Source organism: Thamnophis elegans, chromosome 3 (genome assembly GCF_009769535.1).
Source record: "Thamnophis elegans isolate rThaEle1 chromosome 3, rThaEle1.pri, whole genome shotgun sequence".
NCBI classification, from domain to species: domain Eukaryota; kingdom Metazoa; phylum Chordata; class Lepidosauria; order Squamata; family Colubridae; genus Thamnophis; species Thamnophis elegans.
Window position 1 is genome coordinate 16329245 of NC_045543.1, and position 27347 is coordinate 16356591.

General features: G+C 39.6%; 1 protein-coding gene across 1 annotated transcript in view; it reads right to left on the minus strand.

The window, feature by feature from the left end:
- The window catches only part of LOC116506549 (fibrinogen-like protein 1), a 26511-nt gene extending 2277 nt beyond the window's left edge, over positions 1 to 24234 (minus strand). The window contains exons 1-7 of the mRNA XM_032214344.1: positions 24150 to 24234; positions 15070 to 15159; positions 13789 to 13999; positions 10401 to 10560; positions 6214 to 6311; positions 4191 to 4279; positions 3107 to 3297 (exon numbers count right to left, since the gene is read on the minus strand). Coding sequence (XP_032070235.1) covers positions 3107 to 3297; positions 4191 to 4279; positions 6214 to 6311; positions 10401 to 10560; positions 13789 to 13999; positions 15070 to 15159; positions 24150 to 24173 — 863 coding nt within the window. The 5' untranslated portion in view covers positions 24174 to 24234. The remainder of the gene's footprint in view (positions 1 to 3106; positions 3298 to 4190; positions 4280 to 6213; positions 6312 to 10400; positions 10561 to 13788; positions 14000 to 15069; positions 15160 to 24149) is intronic.
- Between the last annotated feature and the right edge of the window lie 3113 nt (positions 24235 to 27347).

Here is a 27347-nt window from a genome sequence, read left to right on the forward strand (position 1 = left end):
TGTTTAATAGGAAAAAGTAGAGTTTAACTAGTTGCTCTTAACTAAAATTGATCATTTTCTATCATAAAACCACATGAAATGCTTTACACTGCCACCTGGCCTATTGCGTGATACATATTCTCTTGAATTCATGCTATTTCCATTTGGGGCCCTTCAATAAATTGTAATCTTTTAAATGGAAGGTAGATGGGAAGAAAAGATGGATGAAGGGTTGGAAGATTGAAAAAGGAACATATAAAATGGTCCTTAGTTTGTTGTAAGCATTTCTGAATTTTCAGTATTTCTATATAGATATGACTTAAAAATGTGATCTGCTCTCCCGACAACATTAAAACTAGAAAGGCAGAGAACCCATTTAAACTAAATGAGTCAAAAACATTGGGAAGTCTTGCCTGATTTAAAGAATAGAATTCTGGCTATTCACTATCAAAGTCTGATCTTCACAACATATGGAGGTATGTGGAAGGATGTCAAACAAAGGAGATTTCTGAGGCTATCTAAAATGTAGTTGTTGGTATCCACCAGATTGGAAAAGCTTACAAAACTATTTCCAAAGAGTTTGGACTCTACCAATCAATTGCCAAGCAGACTGTGTAGAAATGGAAGCAATTCATCACCACAGTTACCCTTCCCAGGAGTGGCTGACCAATCAAGATCATAACCAAGAGGAAGGTATGTAACACTCCAGAAAATCTAAAAGATCCTAGGGTAATGTCTAAGGAAATAAAATCTTCCCTTGCATTGGTAAATGAGCCACCATCAGGAAAACACTGAAGAACAATGGTATGTCAGTGGTGGGATTCAATTTTTTTTACTATCAGTTCTGTGGGGGTGGCTTGATGGGGGTGGTGTGGTGTGGCTTGGTGAGCATCGGTTAGCAGGCGTGGCAGGGGAAGGATACTGTAAAATCCCCATTTCCTCCTGATCAACTGGGACTCGGGAGGCAGAAAATAGATAGGGGCGGGGCCAGTCAGAGGTGGTATTTACCGGTTCTCTGAACTACTCAAAATTTCCGCTACCAGTTCTCCAGAACTGGTCAGAACCTGCTGAATACCACCTCTGGTATACGTTGACAGGATTGTAAGAAGAAATCTATTGCTCTGCCCTCTTCCCCCCCAAAAAGCATTCTACAGTTTGCAAAAGAGCACATAAATAGACCAGGATGCTATTGGAAAAAAATGTTCAGTGGACAGATGAGACCAAAGCAATCCTTTCCACTTGATCATATTTGGTAAAAGATAAACACTGCATTCTAGCATAAGAACCTTATCCCATCTATGAAACGTAAACGTCAGGGTTCCAAGTAACATCCCTAATAAAAAAAAAAAACCTCAGAGGCCTGAGATTCCTCAAAGTTCCATTTTATTAGAGATGTCATATTGGCACATCTGGGAAAACCCGAATCTGAAAGTTTCCAGGTTTTCCTCACCTAAATGAAAGTTCAAGTTCCTGCCCAGCACCTACATGTCCATCCCATGGCCCAATCAGGCACCATACCCACTGGAGATACCTCCCAGTCATGCCACTCCAGGTGCAAGGCAAGATGTCCTTGACTCAGAGATTAGAATGTTATTTTGACTCTATCCACCCCATTCCATATAATTCCCCCTTCCCAGCTTCCCACAGCAATAAATGTGGCAGGCCTGAAGGCTCAACGCAAAAGATGGCTTCCAGGCCTGACAGTAGTAGTGAAAGTATCATGTTTGGGCCTGCTTTGCTGCCTCTGGACCAAGATAGTTTACCATCATTGGTGATGAAACCATGAGTCCCTCTTAATTATATCAGCAAATTCTTAGAAAACTGTCGTGGTACCCACATGAACTGAGGCTCAAGAGAAAGTGGATCATACAGCAAGACAACAACAATCGCAAGTTGTGCGATTGAAGAATGGTTAATGAAGAAGGAAGTAATGTTCAGCATGGCCAAGTCAAAGATCTCATCTTAAGCCTATAGAAATGTGGAAGGCCCTGACGTGGACAGTTCATGAGAGGAAGCCCAACAATATCCGTGACTTAAAATGATTTTTCAAGGAGGAATGAGCAAATGGATATAAATTTCTCCAAGCCAATGTGCAGAGTTGATTAACAGCTTTCAGAAACATTTAGTTGCTGGCAGAGACAGTTATTGCTGCCACACGAGGATACACCAGCTACTGAAAGCAAAAATTGACATACTTTGGACATGCAGCAACTCGTAACTTTGGATCATTTTACTCCACAAATCGATGAATAAGTATAATGTTTTGAATTGAGTTCTCTTTATCTAGTTTTAGGACGTGTGGAGAACTGATCTGTTTTAAGTCATATTGTGCGAAAGCACTACATAATTTGACCAACAAAGAGAACCAATATACTTTTGTTCTCTACATTGCAATTCTCTTTGTTTGCCTTCTGCCATGTGAAATTGTGTTAATAATGGTATTTTTTTCCTAAACCTGCTTGCATTTGAGCATAGAGCAGCGATGGAAAGGATGGAAGCTCTTCTGCTCCCATCCTGAAAACATTGGAGATAATACTAGTGCTTGCAAACTGATTTGTGTTCATCTCTTTTTGAAGCCCACTTTCCCTTGAGGGGAGCTGAAGATGGCTCCCTCTTCATCCTCTCCCCTGTCCTGAGGGATGAATTAGGCTAGGCCAGGGTGCCTGGTCTGATAACTCAGTGAAGCTTCCTAGCTGTGGAGAAGGAGGAAACCTGGACTTCCTCGCCTATCTCTGTATCACATTTATTTTTCTCTAGAACTGGCAATAGGTATATTTGAGTATGACAAACAAAATCACAAACCTCCCCAAATTCAGACATTCGGAAAGGAGAAGCTCAATTGCCTACTCTTTTGACTTCAAAAGAGTGGGTGGGTTCCCACCGGTTCAGCTGAACCGGTAGTGGTTTGGCAGCCTGGGTCGCTGGAACCGGCAGTGACCCAGGCCTGCCACACCCCTGAACTGGTTCTCCTAGCGCCGCCACAGACATGGCCATCTTGTTTTTGGCTTCTGCGCATGCGCAGAAGTATTTTTATAGTACTGCGCGTGCGCGTGCTCTGCACGACCACAAGAAAACCAGCAGCTGCAGCTGCCGTAATCCACCCCTGGGTTGCTGCCAATTAACTCACCTGTTAAACCACCAGCCGCATTTGTTCTCTTCTGCGCAGTTGCCTGTTAGGAACCTGTCATGGTCCTGATCAGGAGCAGAGAAGGGCATGCCGTTGAGTGATGCAGACCACTGGCTCTCAAAGTTGCTCCCCCCAGACAAAGCATTCCCAGCAGTCCCAGAATAAATGCCAAACCATAGCCTGTAATTGTTCTGAAGGAAAGCCACAGGACCTCATGTTACTGAGTTTCAAGATTAAGGAGCGAGTCGTATGTCACTGACTGCTGCCACCACAAAGTATCACAAAACCTCAGAGCCTAATCACATGGAAGCCAGCTACGCTTAGTCTTGATTAGCCCCCAGTTAAAGCTTTTCATGGATTGGTCTGAAATCGGAGCATTCCAATTCCCACCCAACAATGCCACTGGTTACTCCCCCCTTCCCTATTGGTTTGTTACTCCCCCCTTCCCTATTGGTTTGTTAGCCGCCCTGAGTCCCTCTGAGAATATGGCGGCATACAAGTTTAATAAACTAACTAACTAACTAACTAACTAAATATGGAGCCCCACAGATGGAGACAGCACGCAAACGTTCCCTGCCTCACACGCAACCACCTCTCCCAAGCCTCAACATTGCTCTTCTAATCTTCTCAGGGTTTGGAAACATAGCTTTCTAAATGCCAACTCCTTCTTTGACATTTCTGCGTTTGAATGGAAGAAGGGATGGCAAGTGGTAATCATGGAAGGAAGGGGAGCTGTTTCCCTGGTGAAGCAGAATGCTTCCATAAGAGTTCCCAAATTGTGATATGATTTCATCTCTCTTCTGGGGATCCCAGCGGGTTCTTTAGAATCATTGCTACAATTTTCTGGACTTCTATTCTAGAAGCTCTTTGATTTACCAATAAGACGTTTTTCCCCCCATGATTTTCAGCTCAAATTGAGTGAAGATTGTTTCAGTTTTTTGTTTGTATAGGTCTTTGGTCATATATTTCATTTACTATATTAGCTAATGGGGGATGCTGATGAGATAGTGTTTGGTTGTCTGTCAGCTCTCATATGACAGGTCTATAGGGACAATTATTCATTTGCATAGGTCAGACTACTCACTGTCTCATTCCTGATCTGGAAATCATCATAAATTGCATATCGTCTCTCTCCTTGCCAGTCCATTAGATCAATTTTCAGTGAAATTCCTCCTAAAATATTTTTTTTTTAAAAAAAACAAACCTTTGGCTAATAAGAGGCATAGCATAGCAAACCATTCACTGCAATTTTTGCAAGAGTGAACAATCTTTCATGTGAGGACCACATTTTAAAAATATTATTTTTGGTGGATTAGAACTGGAGAGCAGGGATGATATTAAGGTGCCTTTTTTTTTGTTGAGTTGTTGATAAACATTTAAAGTGTGTAAAGCATGATTAAAGGCTTTGTTCTCTCTTTCCCCCCCTTGAACTTGATGGAAAACTATACAAATAGTGGTTTTCTACTAATTTTGGGTGGTAAAATCCTATCAGGGTTACAATTCTAATCCCCTGTATGGCCAGCAAGGCAATGGTTGTTGCGTCAATATTTTTGTAACCATGTTATATGCAGAAGAAAAAAAAAGGAAATATTACATCAAGAACAAAAAAGCAGCACAAGGGGAAAGGATTAGCTGTCTCCACTTATTCGTATCCATTTCCTGTATTCATGATCATGTTTATACTTTTATCTGTTTTCTTATGCATGCTTGACAAAATTAATAAATAAATGTATCTTAAAGAAAATCTAGTCGAGCCTGCTGCTCAGTGCAGGAATTCAATCAATCCCAACAAGCATCCATCTAGGTGAAAAACTGCCAACAAAAGGCAAATGGGCACCTACATGTCTAAATGAACTATAGATGCTCAACAGTTGTTGCCCTCAAAAATTCTTTCTAAAATTCCACCTAAATCTCTTTTCATTGCAACTTATTAGTCTTTTTCTGCCCTTGGTTTCAACAAAAAACAGGCCTATCCTACCTCCCATATAACATTATATTAAATATTTGTAGTATACAAATTGCATACTGTTGTATCCATCCATAATCTTCTATTTTGCAAACTGAACATGCCCTTATTTTAAAAAGAGAAATATTTATAATGCTTGGTTTCTAGACCCACTGACATCCTGGTAGCTTTCATGTGTAATGCAAACGGAGATCCTACTGGCCTTTTTAACTGCTGCCTCCCATTGCTTTTTAAACAGAGAAGAATACACTACAGCTCTAAGGAGATATTAATAGTCTTCTTTAATAACAGAAAGTAGACCTGTTCTGGCCACTTTAATCATAAATAAGATTATCTGGAATCACAAAAAAACAAGCATGGGCAATGGGACCCATGGAATTCTGCACTGGATTTTGAATAAAGTTTTGGAGTCATATAATTACCATGTGTAACCCATACCAGGTCAAGTCTTGGTAATACCCTCAGGGGTGGGCTGCTGGGGGTTCGGGAGAACCTCTAGCTAAGATTCTGTACAGTTCGGAGAACCCTCAAATCCCACTCCTGGCTGGCCACTCCCACCCCGCCCTGCTCCTCCCAGGAGTCTCCACATGGCCCATTTTGGATGCAGGGTGCGCATGGAGGCTCAGGGAGGGCAAAAAACGGGCCTACCAGAATTTCGGAAAGACTGGAAACAGGCCCATTTCTGGCCTCCAGAGCCTGGGGAGGCAATTTTCACACTCTCACAGGCTCAAGGAAAGCCTCCAAAGCCCAGGGAAGGCAAAAACACCCCCCCCCCATTGTGGTGCAGGAGGCCGACTAGACCACATCTAGCATGCCCATGCCCACCCAGCAACTGGGCAGAGAGCCCCTTGCTAAAAATTTTAAAGCCCACCCCTGAATACATCATAGTCCTGTTCTCAACAACTCCACACTTAAATATGCCTAAATTTTCACCTGTCATTGATATTCGCCAGCGCTGTGTTCCTTGCTATTTTGTGGGGAGGGAAGAAACTATGGGGCCAAACATATTTCTACTACTATACATAATTTATCCTTTGTAGACTCTTCCAGAATTTATTATAAGAGAAATGAAGATCTAAAGTCCTGCATTCACTAATGGGCTAATTTATCTGTGTTTAAATTAATTGGTAGGTATCCTTACCATTGAAAAGAAGATCATAAATCTTGTCATTACCAAGCCAATATTCATCATCCTTGCCCTGTAATTGTCCAAAACCTTCTTTGTAATCAAGCCACTCTCTGCAACAAAGAAATGTACACGTATTAGCCTCAGTAGACAACTTTGTGTTAAGTAATATGTGATTATAATATTTTAATGATTATTACATTTACATCACATTCATGATAGAATTCAAGACAGTGTACATGAGATTTTTTTAGGAATATTACTTAGGATTTGCTGTAAAAATGGCAGTTATCATATGTATTCAGGCCATTCCCTCTGATTACCAGCCAAATGTTTGTAAGCCTCCAATTGGGTTGTGTTATTTTTTGTTTGTTTGATTAATTATTAATTAATTAATATCTCAGCTGTATTATTTTTACAAGCAATTCAGGTGAATATAAACCAACACACTTTCCTTTGCCTCTTTCTCCATAACAACAACCCTGTGAGGTGAGTTGGGTTGAGAGTGAGTGACTGGTTGAAGGTTATCTGACTCAGGGATTTCGAACCTTTGCAAAGAGCGAAGCTGGCTGAGGAACTCTGGGAATTGAAGTCCACAAGTCTTAAAGTTGTTAAGGTTGGAGACCCCTGACCTAGCTGGCTTTCACGGCTAAAGTGGAACTAGAACTCATGGTCCCCCACTTTCTAGCCTGGTGCTTTAACCACTAGAACAAACTGGCTCTCAAGTACAAGTCTCAAATAAAAAGGTAAAGGTTCCCCTTCGCACATATGTGCTAGTTGTTCCCAACTCTAGGGGGTGGTGCTCATCTCCGTTTCAAAGCCAAAGAGCCAGCACTGTCCGAAGACATCTCTGTGGTCATGTGGCCGGCATGACTAAATGCAGAAGGCACATGGAACACTGTTAGCTTCCCATCAAAGGTGGTTCCTATTTTTCTACTTGCATGTTTATGTGCTTTCAAACTGCTAGGTTGGCAGAAGCTGGGACAAGTAACAGGAGCTCACTCTGTTATGCAGCACTAGGGATTTGAACCGCTGAACTGCCGACCTTTCTCATGAAGGCACATGGAACACTGCTAGCTTCCCATCAAAGGTGGTTCCTATTTTTCTACTTGCATGTTTATGTGCTTTCAAACTGCTAGGTTGGCAGAAGCTGGGACAAGTAACAGGAGCTTACTCTGTTACGCAGCGCTAGGGATTTGAACTGCTGAACTGCCGACCTTTCTCATCGACACGCTCAGCATCTTAACCACTGAGCCACCGCGTCTCTGCCTCAAATATAAGTGGATTGTTATATTTCCCCCGCTCTTATATGGCAAGAGATAGTCAGACATAGAAGTTCAAGAAAAAAAATCCATATTCTCAGTTAACAGGAGGTGGAACAAAGGTCATTCTCCTCTGGCTCACTTTTTCCTTTCTTTTCATATTTACGGTATGAAACACTGTAAAAGAGCTTTGCATTTGGACCTGCCTGACTTCGTACTGTTGCCGGTGCTCAGTAGCCAAGTCAAATTATTTTTGGTCCAGCTCTAATGTATGTGAAATCATAGCAAAAGTAGACATTGTTTGTGTTGTTAACAGCTGTAGGAAGTTAGCAACCCCCCCTTCTCCTAGAAAAATGAAATATCCAAGAAAATATTAAGAAGGCAGAATATTATATTTCCCTGGCTGTGGAAAGGGGGAAATATGTTTTTAAAGACCAAGTAGCTCCCTGCAATTTCCTGCCCCCTGCCTCCCTTGTAAATGAACCATTAAAGGCTGAGCTACATAATAAAGGTAGGATTAGCTTTCTACAGAAACTCACCATATGGCATCTGGGAACTCAACCAAACCTGGACTTAAAACACAGCCTAGAGAGTTGCCTCTGTGGCCCCATGGAAGTCTGACAACCAATCAGAATACATTTCTTACACAGGAACAGGAAACAGAGAGGAGGGGCCGAATAGAGAGTATAAAAAACCCAGCAAGCCCCTTCTTATTTCTCTTAATTCTTCACCCAACATCTGGAAGCATGTGATCCACCTTTTCCGTTCAGGATCTCAAACCATGTGGTCCTCTCCACCATTAAACCATCTTTCTATCAAAATACTTTTTTTATTTTCCATTTTCATAACATATAACCACATGTATACTATTACATAGCCAATATGATATTGTATCAAGTAATAATTATATCAGTTCCTCTTGCCATCAACTCCCAGAAAGATAATAACCAATTATTAGCTCTTCTGCTCTCCATACACCACTTTCTTCTGCCTCTCTCCTCCCGCTCCTTACCTCCTTTCTTCCCTCCATCATCTTTTTCTACTCTACTTCCCCTTCCTTTCTCCTTCTCCTCTCTCCTCATTCCACTCCTCCATATTCTCCTCATCTTCCCCCCTTACCCTCTCTCCTATCCCTCTCTTCCTATCTTTCTTCTCTCCTCTGCTTCCTCTCATTCACTTGGTGTATTTCAGCTTCTGAGCAAACTCCATTCTATGTTTATGGTATTTATGCTTCCATATCAATATACTTAACATATCTTAGTTTTTTTAAAAAAATAAGAGAAAACAGTATACATGTGCTTTAAAATCATATTACTTTAAAATCTAACACCCCTCATCAAGCCTAATATACTTCCCTCCCTCCCACCCTCCCCCCCAACCCTCCCAACCTTCCCTCCACTGACTTCCCAGAACCCATACACGGTATAAATATTTAACAAAAACAGTCTAAAATATATTTGAAAAAAGAATAGAAAATTGATAACATCTTTAAATTGAACTTAGCTCCTCCTTGCTAGGCTAACTTTAAACAATTTATATCATTCCTGATCTTAATCATAAGCTATCTGGAATTTCTTAATCCCATATTAATTTTGAGTATAATCGATCCATTTTTTCCAGTCTCGTTTATATCTCTCGTTTGAGTAGTCCTTAAGATATGCAGATATTTTAGCCATCTCGGCTGAATTTGTGACTTTCAATGTCCATTCTTGAATTGTAGGCAAATCTTCCTTCTTCATTAAACCATCTTTCCAATCAGACTCCATGCTTCCAATGTCTTTTCCCCCACTTTTCTGCTGAATCCAGAAGAAAAGTTTCGTCCAACTCAGCCCTGTAGAAATTAGGGAGTGAGCTGCTTTCCTATCTTTTGCATCACTGTCTCTTTTTCATGGGCATTTTTCAGTATACTGAGGAACAGCATCATTTCTCCTCAAAGCAGTGCTTCATGCTTGAAGACTGGCAGAAACTAAGATGGCTGAACGTATTTCCACAACACCACCATTTCTATTTCCCAGTTCCCCACAAAAAAAGTTTGGATTTAATTTTAATCATCATTTCCTTGATCATTAGCTGTGGAGATAACATACAGTAGAGAGAACACCATGAGACAATCACTGTTCATCTATAGCTGAAAAATAAGACCACCAAAAATATTGTCCATTATCCTCCCTCTTGACCTACTGCAGAGATTTAGGGACAACAAAATTATCCTTTCTATGCTTTGTATTCAATAAAATAAAATCCATTTCTAGGGCCTCCCCTTCCACATTTCTACTTTACAATGTTTGCATTTGTTTGTGCCTTGTTGGGAAAAAAAATCTAAGAAGTTTCTCTGAGAAAAAAAAATATTTCTAATTCTAAAGCTGCCTTCTCCATTTAAAGCCTTCTTGAATATTGTGAAAATAAAGAATGCCATTTTTGTAACCAAATACATAGCTAAAAATCCCCAACTACAGTTGTTCGCTCCTATGGAAGCTGAAATAGAGGAAGGTGGGAGGGACAGCACATACAGTGTATTGCAACCACTATGGTACAGGCAGAGAGACACAACAGAGCTAGGAACTAAAACAAGAATTTTTGCCACCGGAAAATAGTTGGTCCACAAATTCTGTAGAACTACCATGTTGCAAAAGAAAATATCAGCTTTGCCGGGTCTTCAGATAAACGTGCAACTATAAAGCAACACAATTTGGCGTTTGAATCCCATAATCCTTGAGAAAAACGGAGAACAAGACTTAATTCTAGATGTGGGATATGTATTCTTGCATTTCATTTTGAAATATATTTTTCTAAGTGTGTGTGTGTTTCATAGCAAACAATGTCTGCAAATTTTATGCACATCTTTGTCTTTCTGGGGGCATTTCTTAATTTGGGATGACACATCAAGAAACCGTAGAGTCTGTCTAGGTGAGCTATTAACTACAACTATCAAAAACGTACCGGTAGAAATTTTCTTTGCCGTTGCACCGCCGTTGAATTACCGTCCAACCGCCTCCATCTGACATATCACAGTACACAAGGAAAGGTTCTCTGTCCGGTCGTGGTTTAATTCTATAGTACCCACTTTCTCTTTTTCCTCTGTTAAACAGCATTGCACAATCTAAACAAAGAAGAAGAAGAACAATAGCTCCAAATGTTGGAACTACATCCAGCAATCAGGCACAGATCAGGAAAGTGTATCTTTTTCTTTAATTCCTTTATTGCCCCAAATTCATAGGATATTACTACAGATCTAAATCGTGGATGCATTTATTTAATATCCCATTTTCTCTGGAAGAGCTGAAGATGATATGTACTGACTCCCTCCTCCCATTTTATTGATTTATTTATAAAATACACACACTGCCCTTTTCACTTTCTGAGTGGGCGATTTATAAATAAAAGCCATAAAACTACATAAAAAGACAATATTAGAAACAGAATTAAAAACAGAATTGAAAGCAAAGTCCAAAAAGGCAGAGAAAGTGCCCTCAAGCCACCACCCATCCCAGGGTTGCCTACCACTCATAGATCCGCCTGCCAGCTGGCAGAACTAGGTCTCCAAGCTTTTCTGAGGACCAGAAGAGTGGGTGGGGGCTGCCTTATCTCAGGGTGCAGGATGTTCCATAAGGCAGGGGCAACAGGGACCCAAACCAAATACTGAGTACATATGCATGCTTATACTTTTCAGAGGTCCAATATTGTTCTATGTACAATCCTTGTTTTATTGATTGCATGTAATATTCTTATTTTCTGAGATTGTGGATTTGGGGTTTTCATGAGCTGTACACCATAATCATCACAATTATGACAAATCACAGCTTGAACTATCTTGCTTTGCATGTAATGAGTCTATCTCATATATTAGTTTCACCTTTTAAGTTGCATTACTGAAATAAAAAAACTTTTGCAAGATATTCTAATTTTTCGAGTTTCGTCTGTAGTGTATTCCTTTAGTTATTAGATCCTCATTCATTTTATCAATCAAACCCACCTCAACATTCTTCTTTCAGATTGATCACTCTCCCTTTTATACCTGATCCACACTCATTCACCAACAACTCTTGGTCTTATATTTGGCTTCATCACATTTACTTCTTGAACAATCCATTCCTATTGTATTTAGCTTGCTTTTATGTTTCTTAAGACCTACCCAACTCTCACAACTGCTGAAAGAAATGTCCTTCTGGGTTCAGCTCCAAGTGGGGGAAAAGACACTGGACACTGCTTGGAAAGATGGTTTATTTGTGGACAGGACCACATGGCTTGAGCCCTGAACAGAAAAGGGGATCACATGCTTCAATGTTGGTGGAGAAGAAGAGAAGGGCTGAGGGAGGGGCTTGCTAGGCTTTTTATAACCTGTTCAGTCCCATCTCTCTGTTTCCTGTTTCTTTGTAAGAAATGTATTCTGATTGATTGTCAGACTCTCATGGGGCCATGCAGGGGCAACTCTCTAGGCTGTGTTTTGAATCCAGGTTTAATTGAGTTCTCAGATGCCATGTGGTCAGTTGGGGCCAATATTATCATGCTTTAATCCCATCCCCCTGGAGCTGAAGTGGAGAAGCCTTTATTATGTAAAGTGGACTAGCTTGGCCTTCTTAATGGCCCATTGACAAAGTGGGGATGGGCAGGAAGCTACAGGCAGCTATTCTGTCTTTTAAAACATGTTTCTTTCTTTTCACATCCAGAGAAATATTCTTCCTTTTCAATATTTCCTAGGATATTTCATTTTTCCGGGAGAGGGCTGGGTGATAACTTCCTACACAATATAGGCAGAATTTCACTCTAATAACAAGCTTTTTTGCTTCTTTAACAAACATTCTTTTCTTGCAACAGATTACATAGTACTGCTTGCCACCTCTCTATCAAGATTTATACTGCTTAAAATCTCTCATTTTCCCATTTTTAATAAATGATTTGTCAATGCATACAAATTAAACTTTTCAGTCATACAGTGATACCTCGGTCCTCATCAGTAATTCGTTCTGGAAGACACGTCAAATACTCAGTACTAATGGGTACTGAGAAAACCGTGTGACTTACCACATGACCCTCTATTTTGGCTAGATGAATAGAATAGAATAACAGAGTTGGAAGGGACCTTGGAGGGCTTCAAGTCCAACCCCCTGCTTAGAAATAGAGAGTGATGAGGCAGCCAGACATCAGCCAGTTTTTCCTTGCATGTCAACTATCACGAGATAGATAGATAGATAAATAAATAAATAAATAAATAAATAAATAAATAAATAAACAAACAAACAAACAAACAAACAAACAAACTATCAGGAGAAAGATGAGTACCAGGATAAGATTTCTGTTTCAAAATGCATCAAATTTGACAGGTTTTGAAGGGGAGGTATGACTGTATACTCCATTTTCCTTGTGAATACAACTATATACGCCTTTGTTACATTAATTTCCAAAGCCACACGCCTCATCTGCATCATACAATTTTTCTAATGTTTGCTGCAAATCATTTGGGTTCCCATTGATCAATAGAGTCATCCCCAATTAATTGCCCTCGAGGCATTTTGGGCTACAAATCCCCACTTCTCCAGGAAACATGGCTCTTATGATGTTTGAAACAGAATAATAAAATAATAGAATAATAGTTGGAAGGAACCTTGGAGGTCTTCTGGTCCAACACTCTGCTCAAGCAGGAAACCCTATACATTTCAGAGAAATGGCTGTCCAGTCTCTTCTTAAAAACCTCCAGTGTTGGAGCACTCACACTTCTGGAGGCAAGTTGTTCTACTAACTGTTCTAACTGTCATAATATGCCTGAAAATGAAGAATCCAAAGAAGGCTATTTTTATGTTCTGAGTGGTGCAGAGGTGGGTTCCTACCAGTTCGCACCTATTCGGTAGAACCGGTTCGTCAAATCTACCAAACCGGTTAGAAGAGGTTCCACCAGTGGACCTGGAAAGCAGGCCACACCTACAGAGGAGGTTCCAAAAATTTTTGAAACCCACCACTGACACACACACACACACACACACACACAGACTCACACAGAGAGAGAAAGAGAAAGAAAGAAAGAAAGAAAGAAAGAAAGAAAGAAAGAAAGAAAAAGTGAGAAAGAGATGAAAGGAAAAAGGAAAAAGAGACAGAGAGACAAAAGGAAGGAAAGAGAGAGAGAGTGAGAGACAGAGAGAGAGAGAGAAAGAAAACACATGGCCGTCAAGCCACTCCCACCAGGTCACATGGCTGGCAAGCCACTCCCACAAAGGAGGCCACACCCACAGAGTAGGTTCGAAATTTTTTGGAAACCCATCACTGGAGTGGTGGAACACAACAGCTATCCTAAGAAGATAATTCTCAAGAAAGACAGATGTATCCCATAGTGTACCTTGATCATAGACTAAAAGACTTCCACTAGTTGTGGGGAAAAACATATCCAGAGATACTGCTTTCCTGGCAGAGAAAACATTGCTTTTTCTTCTGTGATAATTGTTCCCCAGCAAGTCTCTCAACTGAAATTCACATAACTGGAATAAATCTTGAAGCATTTTCAACTTCTTCTGTAGTTTGCTGTTTTCTAAGAGGCACTCCTCCTTTTTCTGAAAGTAAGGGGAAAAATATTTTCCTGAAAAACACATCTATTTTTAACTTTGCATTTAGAGTAAGATAAAGATTCCTAACATGATCCTCAGCCTTGATTGCATATTTGTTCAATCTATGGTAGTTATGATTATTCAGCAATAGGATGCCAGTAGGGTTAGGCCATTGTTTGTGTGTGTGTGTGTGTGTGTGTGTGTACACGTGTGTGTGCTAGCCCATACCAGTGGTGGGATTCAAATAATTTAACAACCGGTTCTCTGCCCTAATGACCATCTGGGTAGGTGGGGCACGGTGGACATGTGTCTGGGTGGGCGTGGCCAACTCAAGGTCACTCAAGTCGATGGACGCTTCGCCTTAGCTGTTACAATGTAATAAGGGTTAACCGGAGAGGCAGTTTCTGTAAGCAGGGCAATGAAGATTAGGCTAGAAACAACACTAGAATGTTTCCTTCCTGCCTTCCTTACAGGATTAGCCCTGTAAAGTGGAAAAAACAAAAAACAAAAGGAGATTTCTTCCAACAATTGGTTCTCTGAACTACTTAGAAAGTTACCAACCGGTTCTCCCGAACAGGTGCGAACTGGCTGAATCCCACCACTGGCCCATACCATGTAGGATTTTTTTCATATTGAAGGCAGCATGATTGAAAAGGGGATCAGGCTGAAGCAGGGGTGGGTTCCTACCAGTTTGCACCTATTCAGTAGAACCGGTTCGTCAAATCTACCGGACCGGTTAGAAGAAGTTCCACCAGTGGACCCAGAAAGCAGGCCACACTTAGAGAAGAGGTTCCAAAAATTTTTGAAACCCACCACTGGGCTGAAGTCTTATAAACCACAACAGAGAATTGCTCATTATTCAACAAGTGAACGACAGGTATGTTCATTATATATCTAGATTTAAATGTAAATGTTTAGACTATTATAATCCCCAGCAATGGCTTCGATGTTGACCAAACCAAAAAAAAGCTAACTCTCCTTGAATTGAGACCATTTCCAAATATTCAGCAATTTTACAGGATTTTTTTTCTTGGTGTTAGTAGAAAACTCATCACATGTATCCAGCTTCTACATACCGAGAGTCGTGGTGCAGGTGAACAAAATGGTCCAAGGAACAGGAACACCAACAGAAGCAGCTGAATCATTGGGATATTCATTTGACAGAGCTGGGAGGTGAAAGGGGAGGACAGGGATATTTTGCATTACAATATCCAACAATAAATTATTTTCTAACCCTTTCCTTTTTGACAATGAGAGGGCTAGCCCCATGCTTTCTCTCTTCCCCTGGTTTCTCTAGATCAGTGCTTCTCCATCTTGGCCCACCTGAAGATGCGTGGACTTCAACTCCCAGAATTCCCCAGCCAGGGGATTCTGAGAGTTGAAATCCATGCATCTTCAGGTGACCAAGGTTGAGAAACACTGCTCTAGATGATAACTAATTAAAGCCTGTGTTTTGGGCACAGTTTTATTTCTTTTTTATTTTTACATCTTTTATTTTCTATTTATTTGCAGTATTAAAAAAAAGAAGGAAGTATTATTAGGTTTGGTTTTATTGCTGTGCTTTGCCGTTAACATTTTGCACTTCCTACACACTTCCCACCCGGTGGCAGCAGAGATGCAGGAAGTCTTTTCTATTTGCTTTGACACCAGCATTCTCCAGAATACCTATAATTCAAATTTCTTGGGTAGTTTAAGATAGAAACCAAGCTTGCTGTCATAAATTATCCTCTGCAGATTTGGATGCCAGATTCTGCTTGGAGATTCTCTAACAGGACACAGATTAATTTATAGTTCATCTGGTGTGCAAGACAACCTCGCTTTTTATTCATCTACTCAAATCATCTCCAGCTACAGCAGTCCATAGATTTATAGGCAGACAGTATTGCTATCTGATTCTCTTCCAAAGTGATTGAGATATAAAGCATTACAGCCAAAGGAACACAGGGAGTAAAGCAAATCCCTTTTTTTTAATTTGTTATAGCAGCAATGGGACTTTCATTCTGATATGTTGCCATACTGGTTGCTTAGCTGATCTCCAAATATTTGTGTTCACACATGGCACTCAGTGTAAACCTTAATGTGATTTAGGGAGGGTGCATGAACCTAAGCCTTGGAGATGCTGACCACCTGATATCTATAATTTCTGGGCTGGCAATTGCTCAACTTCCTATCAACAATCAGTAAGTTGCATTTGCACAAAATGCAAAATGTTAATCATGCCTCAAACACCACTGAATATGCCCAATGCAACATGAAAACCAACAGGTCATAGTTTATTATTCTCCCTACAAGCTTTATTTTGTCTGGGGCTTCCTGTTTTATTCATTTAGCTTTGCTAGGGGCAAAAACAACCATCCCATTAAAGTGGAAAACCAACATTGTATGAAAAGAGGGATGAACTGGGTCATGCAACACTCGTGACATTCATGAGACTGGAGGGATATTTTACATATAGGGGGCTTCATTATTTTGATCATCAATTCTACCCTGCAAGTAAACATTGTCCAGTCATTTTTAATTTCTCAGGTTAGTTCTGGAATTAATAGAGGCCCAGTGGCAAATCATAATTTCAAGGAAACATTTTCAGAAGACATAGGTTTATTCTTGGTCTCATGAATGTCTTGAGTGTTGTATGAGGACCTGTTGACTAACTGAAACATTTTTATATACTGATGCAGTGCTAAGTTTATAGGGAATCAAAATGAAAATAAGCATATGGTATACCATTTTTAAGCATTAGTGTATTAAACTTTACTGCAAAATAAATCTACTTGAGAATCAAATACAAAATCAAAATACAATCGTTAATGTCCACGCATTACAGAAATCAAAAACTTCACAAACCACATTATGGTTTAGCACAATGTATGAATAGCATTACAAATAGCCCTTACTTCTATACCGCTTCCCAGTGCTTTACAATCCTAAGAGGTTTACAAAGCCAGCCTATTGCCCTCAACAATCTGGGTTCTCATTTTGCTGATCTCGGAAGGATGGAAGGTTGAGTCAACCTTGAGCCGGTCAGGATCAAATTGCTGGCAGTTGGCAGAGTTAGCCTGCAATGCTGCATTCTAATCACTGCCCCACCACAGGTCAATAGCCAATGAGGAATTCTGTAGGTTCCACTGCACCTCCCTTATGCTTCCCTATAGTATACAGTACTCATTATATGGACAATTACTTGATTGAATCCATTCATCTGACAGCTTATAGCACAAGCCTATGTGTGTAAGTACTTCCCACTGATAAGTGGTTAGATGATTGCAGCCTTCTTGTCTATGAGGCAAATCTATATTTCTGCCAATGCTTTGTACATTTTCACTGAAACCATAGACTACTTCAGATATTATGCAAACCACATTTGTACTGAGTATGAGCATATAACTGCAGCCATTGATGGGTTCCCTTGGTAAAGTTTTATATGACATCTTAGAAAACACGCACATTTTGTGTTCCTACAAAAATGAAGAGACTGTATCTGAACAGAAAAAAAAGTATGAGTGGAATAGACCTAGTATGTACTCTGTGATTAGACCCAAAACATTGTGATCATAACACACTCAGAACATTTTGTTCTTTTCCAAGATAGCCATTTTGAAATTCCGAAAGCTCTTCAAATTGTGCCTGCCAAAGTTACTCCCTTTTCCAGGAACAGGCAAAATTCAGAGTAAAACACTTCTCAGCTAATTACAATAACGACCTAATAATATTAGTTTACTCTGAATAGCATTTAAAGCATTTAAACCAAATAACATTTGCACCTATTCTTCTGGCAACAATGTAAATTATATAAACGTGCTTCCTTTAAAAAAAAGATGAAATTTTAACAAGTAATATTATCATCAGCCTATTTCATAAACAAGAAAGTTCTCAGAAGGCAGTTGCTTCACTGATCTCGGTGGTTTTGAGTGCAAAGCGAATATATTGGCCAAGTTCACAAATCACGCTGTTTAAAATATGTATATTTTTAGCTTAGAATATGATGTGTTCAATCAGTAGGGACTTTACATGTGATATATAGTCTGAACCAGCCAATCTTTCCTGTCCCTCAACCCCTCTCTTCTACATGAAAACAGACTTAGAATAATATTAATACCATATACTAACACGTAGCATGAATTTATAAAATAAAAATAAGAAAAGGTAGATGACAGCTTTCAAATAATGCTATGAAGAAAATTAAGCAAATTAACTTCAAATATAAAAACCTAACTTCTGAGCTTGGTTGCTTGCTTGTCAACATTTCAGTACCCAACTAGGTAATATCAGTAATGTCTGCACCAGTGGTGGGATTCAGCCAGTTCGCAGCTATCCGGGAGAACCGGTTGTTAACTTTCTAAGCAGTTTGGAAAACTGGTTGTTGGAAGAAATCTTATTTTGTTTTTTCCACTTTACAGGGCTAATTCTGTAAGGAAGGCAGGAAGGGAACATTCTGGTGTTTTTTTTTAGCCTAATTTTTATTGCCCTGCTTACAGAAACTGCTTCTCCAGTTAACACTTATTACATTGTAACAGATAAGGCATAGCATCCATCAATATGAGTGACATTGAGTGGGCCACACCCACTGAGTCACATAACTACAAAGCCCCACCTACCGAGCTGGTCATTAGAACAGAGAACCGGTTGTTAAATTATTTGAATCCCACCACTGGTCTGCACAGTGTGCAATATTGCAGAAATATCAAAAGTAGCAAGATCATCAAACTATATATAAAACAATACATTAAAAATAATCAAACTATATGTACCACTAATAACCACCAATACCAGGAAAACAAATTACCAATAACAATAAGGAAGCTTTAGTATTAAAAAAAAAAACCTCTTTGGCGCAAAAACAAAATTGGATATGTAGCTAACTTCAACAGTCGCTATAAAACCCTATGGCAACAGATAAAGGCAGAGTGCATCAGTTATCACAGCAAACAAGAGAAAAACCTACTACGCACAAAATCCATCCATGCTGTCTATAAATTTGTAAACCATTAACTTAAAGACTCAAAATCCATTCCACCACTAAAAGGGCCAAACGGAAAAGACTGTAATGATGAAACTGTTAAGGCCAACCTCTTCAACACATTCTTCGGTTCAGTCTTCGTAAACAGCAATGGCTCATGCCCCACATTTCTTACCACAACCAATTACTACATGTCAATTTTACAGAAGATGCCATTGAAAAGGGGCTACGCAACCTAAAACCATCTCTATCTATTGGCCCTGAGGGATTATGTTCTTACTTCTTTAAAAAGCTCTCAACCACCATAGCAGAACCTCTTAACATAATCTATGAAATATCCTTCAGAACCAGCTCCTTGCCTAATTTATGGTCAATAGCCGCGGTCATCCCTATCTTTAAAAAAAGGTGATCCCAACCTAGTTGAAAATTACAGACCAATCTCATTATGTTGCGTCATCTGCAAAGTCATGGAATCAATTATAAATCAATCCATTGCCCTCTACTTAGAGACAAACAACCTACTCTCTAACAAACAGTTTGGCTTCAGGAAAAAATTGTCCTGCAATCTGCAACTCTTACACTGCAAAAACATCTTCACAACTCGACCAGGGCAAAGCAATAGACACAATTTATATAGACTTCTGTAAAGCCTTTGATTCAGTGGTGCACAACAAAGTACTTCACAAACTAAAATCCTATGGCATCTCCGGTTCCCTGCATAAGTGGATAGTTCCGTTCCTATCAAACAGGCAATAAGTAGTCAAAATAGGAAACACGGTAGCATTTTATGACCCACACTCTTTATACTTTACATAAATGACCTTTGTGATCATATTATTAGCAACTGTGTCCTCTTCGCTGATGATGTAAAAATATTCAATACCATTGACAATGCTGCTACCCTACAAAAATACCTTGACTAGTTGTCACAATGGTCAAACAATTGACAACTCCAAATCTCTGTCTTACACATTGGCAAAAAAATAATCAAAACACAAAATACAACCTGGGCGAATATGACCTCGCAGATCCTCTGTCAAGGATCTCAGAGTACTCATCTCAAATGATCTAAGTGCCAAAGGTCACTGTAACAGCATTGCCAAAAAGGCATTAAGAGCTGTTAACCTAATCCTGCATGGCTTCTTTTCCGGTAATATTGAACTGCAAAACTTTTGCTAGACCAATTCTTGAATACAGCTCATCTGTCTGGAACCCACACTGCATATCAGATATAAATACAATCGAACGAGTCCAGAGATATTTCACGAGGAGAGTCCTCCACTCCTCTACTCGCAACAGAATACCTTATGCCACCAGACTTGAAATTTTGGTCTTAGATAACTTAGAACTTCGTCATCTCCGATCCAACCTAAGCGTAGTACATAAAATATATGCTACAATGTCCTACCTGTCAATGAATACTTCAGCAACAACACATGAGCTCACAATAGATACAAACGTGTTCAGTCCCCCCTCCTTCGCTCGTTAACAGACCACAGGCAGACCAACTTGAAAGAACTTTATCAGTCCTCGGCTCTGACTGGCTGCGAGCCCAAAAATAAACATAAATAAAGTCTCTGACAAGATAACAGAATGCAAAACAAAACTCTTACAAAGCAATGCACTTCTCCAAGTGTCTCCTTGAATCAGGGTTACAGAAAGCAAATCACTTCTCCAAGTGTCTCTCACAAACAAACCATGACCGATGATCAATGAACGTTGAACGTTGACTCCTGCAACCAGGGTGTGGCACCATCCGTCCTTTTATCACCAGAAGATGCCACTAACGAGCCCCAGCTGCATTGTTAATCTTGCATCCCGAAAAGACTCACAGGAGACGTCTGCTGAGTCACAACACAAACGTATGGTAAACCGCTCCAAACTTGATTGCAGAAAATATGATTTCAGCAGCAGAGTGGTCAATGCCTGGAATGCACTACCTGACAATGTGGTTTCTTCCCCAAATCCCCAAAACTTTAACTTTAGACTGTCTACTGTCGACCTCACCCCATTCCTAAGAAGTCTTTAAGGGGTATGCATAAACGCACCAGAGTGCCTACCATCCCTGTCCTAATATTCCCTTGTATTTGTATCCATTTCATGCATTCATCATCACGTTTATACATATATCTGTTATCTAATTCATGCTTGATGAGACAAATAAATAAATAAATAAATAAATAAATAAATAAATAAATAAATAAGCAAGCCAGGTAGGGAGTCACAATTCAAGCCCTACTTCTTTGATCACACTTTTGACGTTCCTGCACATACAAAAGGAGCAGGCCTTGGATCTGGATGACACATCCACTATTTTGTTAGTTTTGACACTCTCTCTTGCTCCCTTCCTTGCTGCATAACACTATTCCACACTAGAAAGAGGTTGAGCATTGGACTTCAATGATACTCCTCATTAAAGCTAGGCAATACTTTAATTCTCCCCAAAAGTACTTTGGGGGCTAGCGTATGTCTTTTCTCAAAATCAGCAGCAGGTAGCTGCATGATCTTAGGAAAAGGGCTGCTGTTTTAAAAAGTTGCAGGCAGATGTTACATACATACTCCTGAACAGAAAATATTTTTTTGGAAACAAATCCAAGGCATTTAATAATATGTGTTTTCTCAGCACTTTGGTAAAATCCTAAAGGCCACTCCAACTCCATTGAGCTGTGATTTGCATATAACATGATTAGCAAAAATGTGGTTGCCAGATATTGATGAACTGTAAGGCCTATCATCCCCAACCATTGCAATGCTGATCTAACAGACTTAAGTTCTCATTCTGTTGAGAAGATACAGTGGTTTCTGTTTTCTTAGTTCTTCAACTTTGTTTTGTTCAAATTACTTTTATTCCAGCAATTAATTTCATACCTTCCAGATACGTTGAACCACAGCTCACATGGAAGCCAAAGCAAGCATACAAAATAAGGTAAAAATTCTTATTTTGAGCACCAAACCAGATCATTACATGGAAATACACATGCAATTTTCTTGCAGAAATACGTAAGTGATTTGCCACTATCTTCTTCCAAGTTTTTTTTTTAATTCCTAAATCTGACCTACAGTCCTAGAATTTTTAGTGGTTTCCCATTCAGTACCAACCAGGCCCAAGCCCACTTTTGGGGAAATCAGCCACTGTGTAAAATAAATAGGAGCCTTCATGTTAGTAATTGATTCCACTAAATCTATGCAGCAACAAGAAGGACAAGAAGAAGAAGAAAGAATAACAAAACACAAGAGGAAAGCAAATTAGGAAAATTCTCTCTCTACCTTTTGAAATGTGGCCTAGTTTGTTAGCCATTAATGCTGTAGAATTGAATGCAGCTGATTTGACTGTTTAAATAGTATGTGAAAATTAATTACATACACTAATATCTTTTCTTTGTCTCTTTTGTCTTTTTTATTTTCCTTATTTCTTCCATCCTGCCAACAACTTGGCCAATGGCTAAACAATCCCTTGTTTTAGCAGCTGCATGGCAAACAAAACTTCAGCAGCTCTCAGCTTGGATAGAAATTGGATGCAATAAACATTGTTTATTAACCAAACCCCACCCCAATTCAGTAACTTGGCTTATTATTGAGAACAGAAATATTTAGCTGGATAGAAGCGTTAAAGTGTGGATCAGCATCTGTTTCAAATCAGTGAATAATAAAAATAGACACTGGATGTTTCTGCAAATTTAGAAAATGGATCTGTACAGCAATTTACTGGTGTTAATCTCCCAGATTGTAAATATGGGATTGCCTACAGCAATATTTACTTTAGGCATTCATTATACTGCACACTTATCAGAGGAAACCCTCCTTAACATAGTAAACATATATAGGACGATGCTATGAATTAATTAAGAGGGCTTATGGTAAACATGAATTCTTGTGGCTTTCCTGCTACTCCTAAATGTTTCCAGCTACTTTCCAGCTACTCCTAAATGTTGACTCCACATTCAATACACATGTACATGGGAGTCCAGGATTTCACAGCCTGGACACAGACAATATCTGTCCTTTCAGGGAGATCTTTCAAATGATAACACGCTGACAGGCTGTACCTAAGCCCATTGATATGTTAGGCAGTCCCAACTGCTTCAGAAATATCTTGAGGTGGACAGAACACTAAAACAACTTAATTCTGTCCTCACCAGTGCAAATTCCAGTCCACAATGCATATCCTGAGGTAATAAGATAGGGACTTTAATGAAATCAGACCAAACCCCTTACTACAAAGTGCAGTCACTTTTCTCCTGGCATTTCTCTAAGCACCACCCACTATAAATTGTGCTCCCCCCCTTACTTTTATATAGGAGTGTAGAAAAGTTGGACCATTGAAGAATATAGAGCGACTTAGAGATGGCTAAAATATCAGCATATCTCAAGGACCACTCAAATGAGAAATATAAACTGGAGTGGAGAAGATGGATTGACTATATTCAAAATAAATACGGGACTAAGAAATTCCAGATAGTTTATGACTGAAAAAGTGAGGAATGATATAATCTGTTTAGAGTTAGCCTAACAAAAGAGGAGTTAACGCTCAAATGAAAGATGATACTAACTTTCTTTAAGTTTATTTTAGAACATCTTTGTTAAAGATTTATACCCTGTATTTGTTCTGGGAAGTCGGGGGGGGGGAGGTTGGGGGGGGGTCGGGTGGGGAGGGTGGGGGAGGGGAGGTAAATATTTGTAAAAGCTTTTAAAATTTTCAATAAAAAAAGAATATAGAGCAGAGCCTCAAAATTGCTATAACCAAGGGAAGATGCTACAATGTGATGACAAAAATACATTTATTTTTTAAAAAGTGATTAAATATCAGATTTTATTTATTTATATCTGCCTTTATTATTTTTACAAATAATTCAAGGTGGTGAACATAACCAACACACATCCCTCCTTCTATTTTCCCCACAACAACTCTTCTATGAGTTGGATTAGGCTGAGAGTCAGTGACTGTCTGAAGGTCACCCAGTTGGCTTTCATGGCTAAAGTGTGGCTTTAATTCACAATCTCCTGTTTTTTAGTCTGGTGTCCTAACCATTAAGTCAAACTAGCTCATTCCCTCAAATTGTATAAACAAATATTCACAGGCTGTAAAAACAAGTACTATAAATCTACCTGAGAGCTTTTTTTTTTTCAATTAAAGATAAAACAAACTGAAAATGAACATATGCAAATGTGGTAGAAGGGTGTAAATGAAAAAAATCTTACCCTATTTGTCATGGTTTGATGCATTCAAGTGCTTGAGCAACTGAACATGCATGAGTTTTGCTTCTTCTGTAGAGATAGTGTGCATGCTTCCCTATCTTCTTCCCTCCCTGCCCTGTCAACAAATATAAATTTATATGTAGAACAAAAAAAAAAGACAAATGTTTTATTAGAAATACTTTCAGCTCCCTCTACTGACAATAAAGGGCACAAACTCTGGAAATTTTAGAAAACATTCTTAAATGACATAGGTGCTTCAATATGCAGAAAGACGAGAATCTGAGTTTTTGTCCTTTCACTGGAAAAAGAGGATATGAAGGGAGAAGAAAAAAGACAGAACATGAAAAATAAAGGCCAGAATTCTATACGTTGCTGTAACACTTCTGAAAGTCAGTGTGGTGTACAGATTAAGATGTTGGACTAGAAGTGAGAGATTCAGGTTTAAGATTCTCTTAGTCATTTATGTTCATGTAATAAAGTTTTCTCAAGCCAGTTTCTTGGCCCAGATCCAAGTCCCATTTATCTTAATAAATCTTGGTAAATCTTCAAGTTCATTCCCTACTCCCTCTACACAGTTCAACCCTATCTTGAAATGCAAGACTTCCAGGCACTGAGAAAGGACTTTGACGGCATCATCTGGATGGCCTCGGGCAGAGATGTACAATTTTAGCAGAAGGCTGAGGCTGAATCTCTCCCCACTCCCCAAACACCAACTGGAAGCAACAATGGAAGAAGTCAGTGTCTCCCGCTCCCAGTCCCCTCAGCTGGCCCAGAATCAATTATAAAGCCACTGACAGATCAAGAATGGCCAAGACAGGTACACTCCTCTGAACTGAGCTCAGAGGTGGGTTCCTACCAGTTCGCACCTATTCGGTAGAACCGGTTCATCAAATCTACCGAACCAGTTAGAAGAGGTTCCACCAGTGGACCCGGAAAGCAGGCCACACCTACAGAAGAGGTTCCAAATTTTTTTGAAACCCACCACTGGTCCTTGGATATGATTATTCTACACTATCATGCTCATATTTATAAAACTCAGTGCCTCTGTGAAAGCTAAGGATGACTACTGCATTTGTGGAGCAATCAGAACATTGCGTGTGTTGAAGTTGTTTTAACGCAAACCAAAGATGCCTTTTAAAAAACAAGTTTACATCATATTCTTATGCATGCCAGTGCTGTGTGTGAGGTAATTTAAGGTGGTTCTGACAAGTGTCGTCGGCATCTTCATATCCGGTCACATGGGCGGCAAGCCACTCCCATCCGGTCACATGGGTGGCAAGCCACTCCCACAAAGGAGGCCACACCCACAGAGTAGGTTCGAACAATTTTTGAAACCCACCACTGACTGAGCTCTTCGGAGGTCATCCAAAAGTGTGATTAATGCTATCTCTGTGCTATATCCCAGCTTGAATTCTGACTGCTATGGGTCCAGATAATATACTTACTACAGAGTCATTTGAAGTTGTAGGCCTACCGCCTTCTCACCTACTTTCCCTAAAGACAGGGGGAACCACTCCATCCTAAAAGGGGACATTTACTACCTCTTGACATAACTAAATATCTCCTCCTGAGAGGCCCTAAGCTGCCAGGATGGAGATGAATGCAACTTTCAAGTAGTAGGATTCAATAGAAACAGACTCAATAACCAAATCAGACATAGCCCAGATAACTAGACAAACCTATACACTTCAATGAAGAAAAGCTTTTATCCTGCCATAGCATGGACTAATTCAGGCTTATAATAATGTATAATAATGTGAGGCTATTACTATAGAACCGTTCTGCTTCTTAAACTGACATATGTAGGAAATCGAAATGTTGCTGTTTTTAATTTATATTCTACAAAGTTTTTCCATCAATGAGAAAGAGAGAAAAGCCATAAATATTTTTGAATAGTAATAAAAGGAAACGTCTGCCTGAAAACCCTTCCAATCTTATTTAAAGTGCTGTAATTAATTAATGGGTATGGCTCTATATTGTTGAAAGCGGATTGGGTTTTTAGTATTTATTATACTGAAATAAATGATTGACATAAACCCCATGTACATTGCCTCAGAAGTGAGTTTCTGTTAATTTAATGGCACTTATTCTAGGAATTTTTGAATGCTAATGTTAATTTTTGAATAGATTACTGCTTGAGGTTGACCACAGTAACCACATATGCATAGTTTCAAATAGTTGTGTTCCTGCAGCATACAAAGAAATAAACCAAGGGGCAGTAACCTTTTGGGGGACTAAGGCACATACTTAAAATAAATGACTGGCCTCCAAAGTCATGACACTGATTTAATTAAAATTATTAATCATTTTTTGTTCATTGCTGTGGGGAGAGTGCTTTAGCTACCAAATTAAAATGTTTTAAGCCTGCACTAGGCTCAGTTCACTATTTTAGGCCTATGTAAATGAAAGTGAAGAAAAATCATGTTGCCAAAGTCTAATTTTCAGCAGTGGAATTTGGGAGATCTGGAAAATAGAATTGGACTCCAGGTTACTGATTACTGTCATAGGCCATAGTTTTACAAACCACTGTGGGAAGTTATCATCCAGCCCTCTCCCAGAAAAATGAGATTTCCTAGGAAATATTGAAAAGGCAGAAGATTTCTCTGGCTATGAAAAGAAAGAAACATGTTTTAAAAGACAGAATAGTTGCCTGTAGCTTCCTGCCCATCCCCACTGTTAATGGGCCATTGAGAAGGCCAGGCTAGTCCCTTTTACATAATAAAGACTTCTCCACTGCAGCCCCAGGAGGGATGGGAGTAAAGGCATGATAATATTGGCTCTTTACTCAACTGACCACATGGCCTCTGAGAACTCATCCATACCTGGATTCAAAACACAGCCTAGAGAGTTGCCCCTGCAAGGCCCCATGGGAGTCTGACAATCAATCAGAATACATTTCTTACATAGGAACAGGAAACAGAGAGGTGGGACTAAACAGGTTATAAAAAGCCTAGCAAGCTCCTCCTTCAGCCTTCTCTTCTTCTCCACCAACATTGAAGCATGTGATCACCTTTTCTGTTCAGGGCTCAAGCCATGTGGCCCTGTCCAACAATAAACCATCTTTCCAAGCAGCCTCCACGTCTCTAGTGTCTTTTTCCCCACTTGGAGCTGAATTCAGAAGGACATTTCTTTCATCACCACAATGGTCAAGTCTACATAGTGACCTTGGTCCTGAGCAGCTGTTGGCAATAAGATTCATCC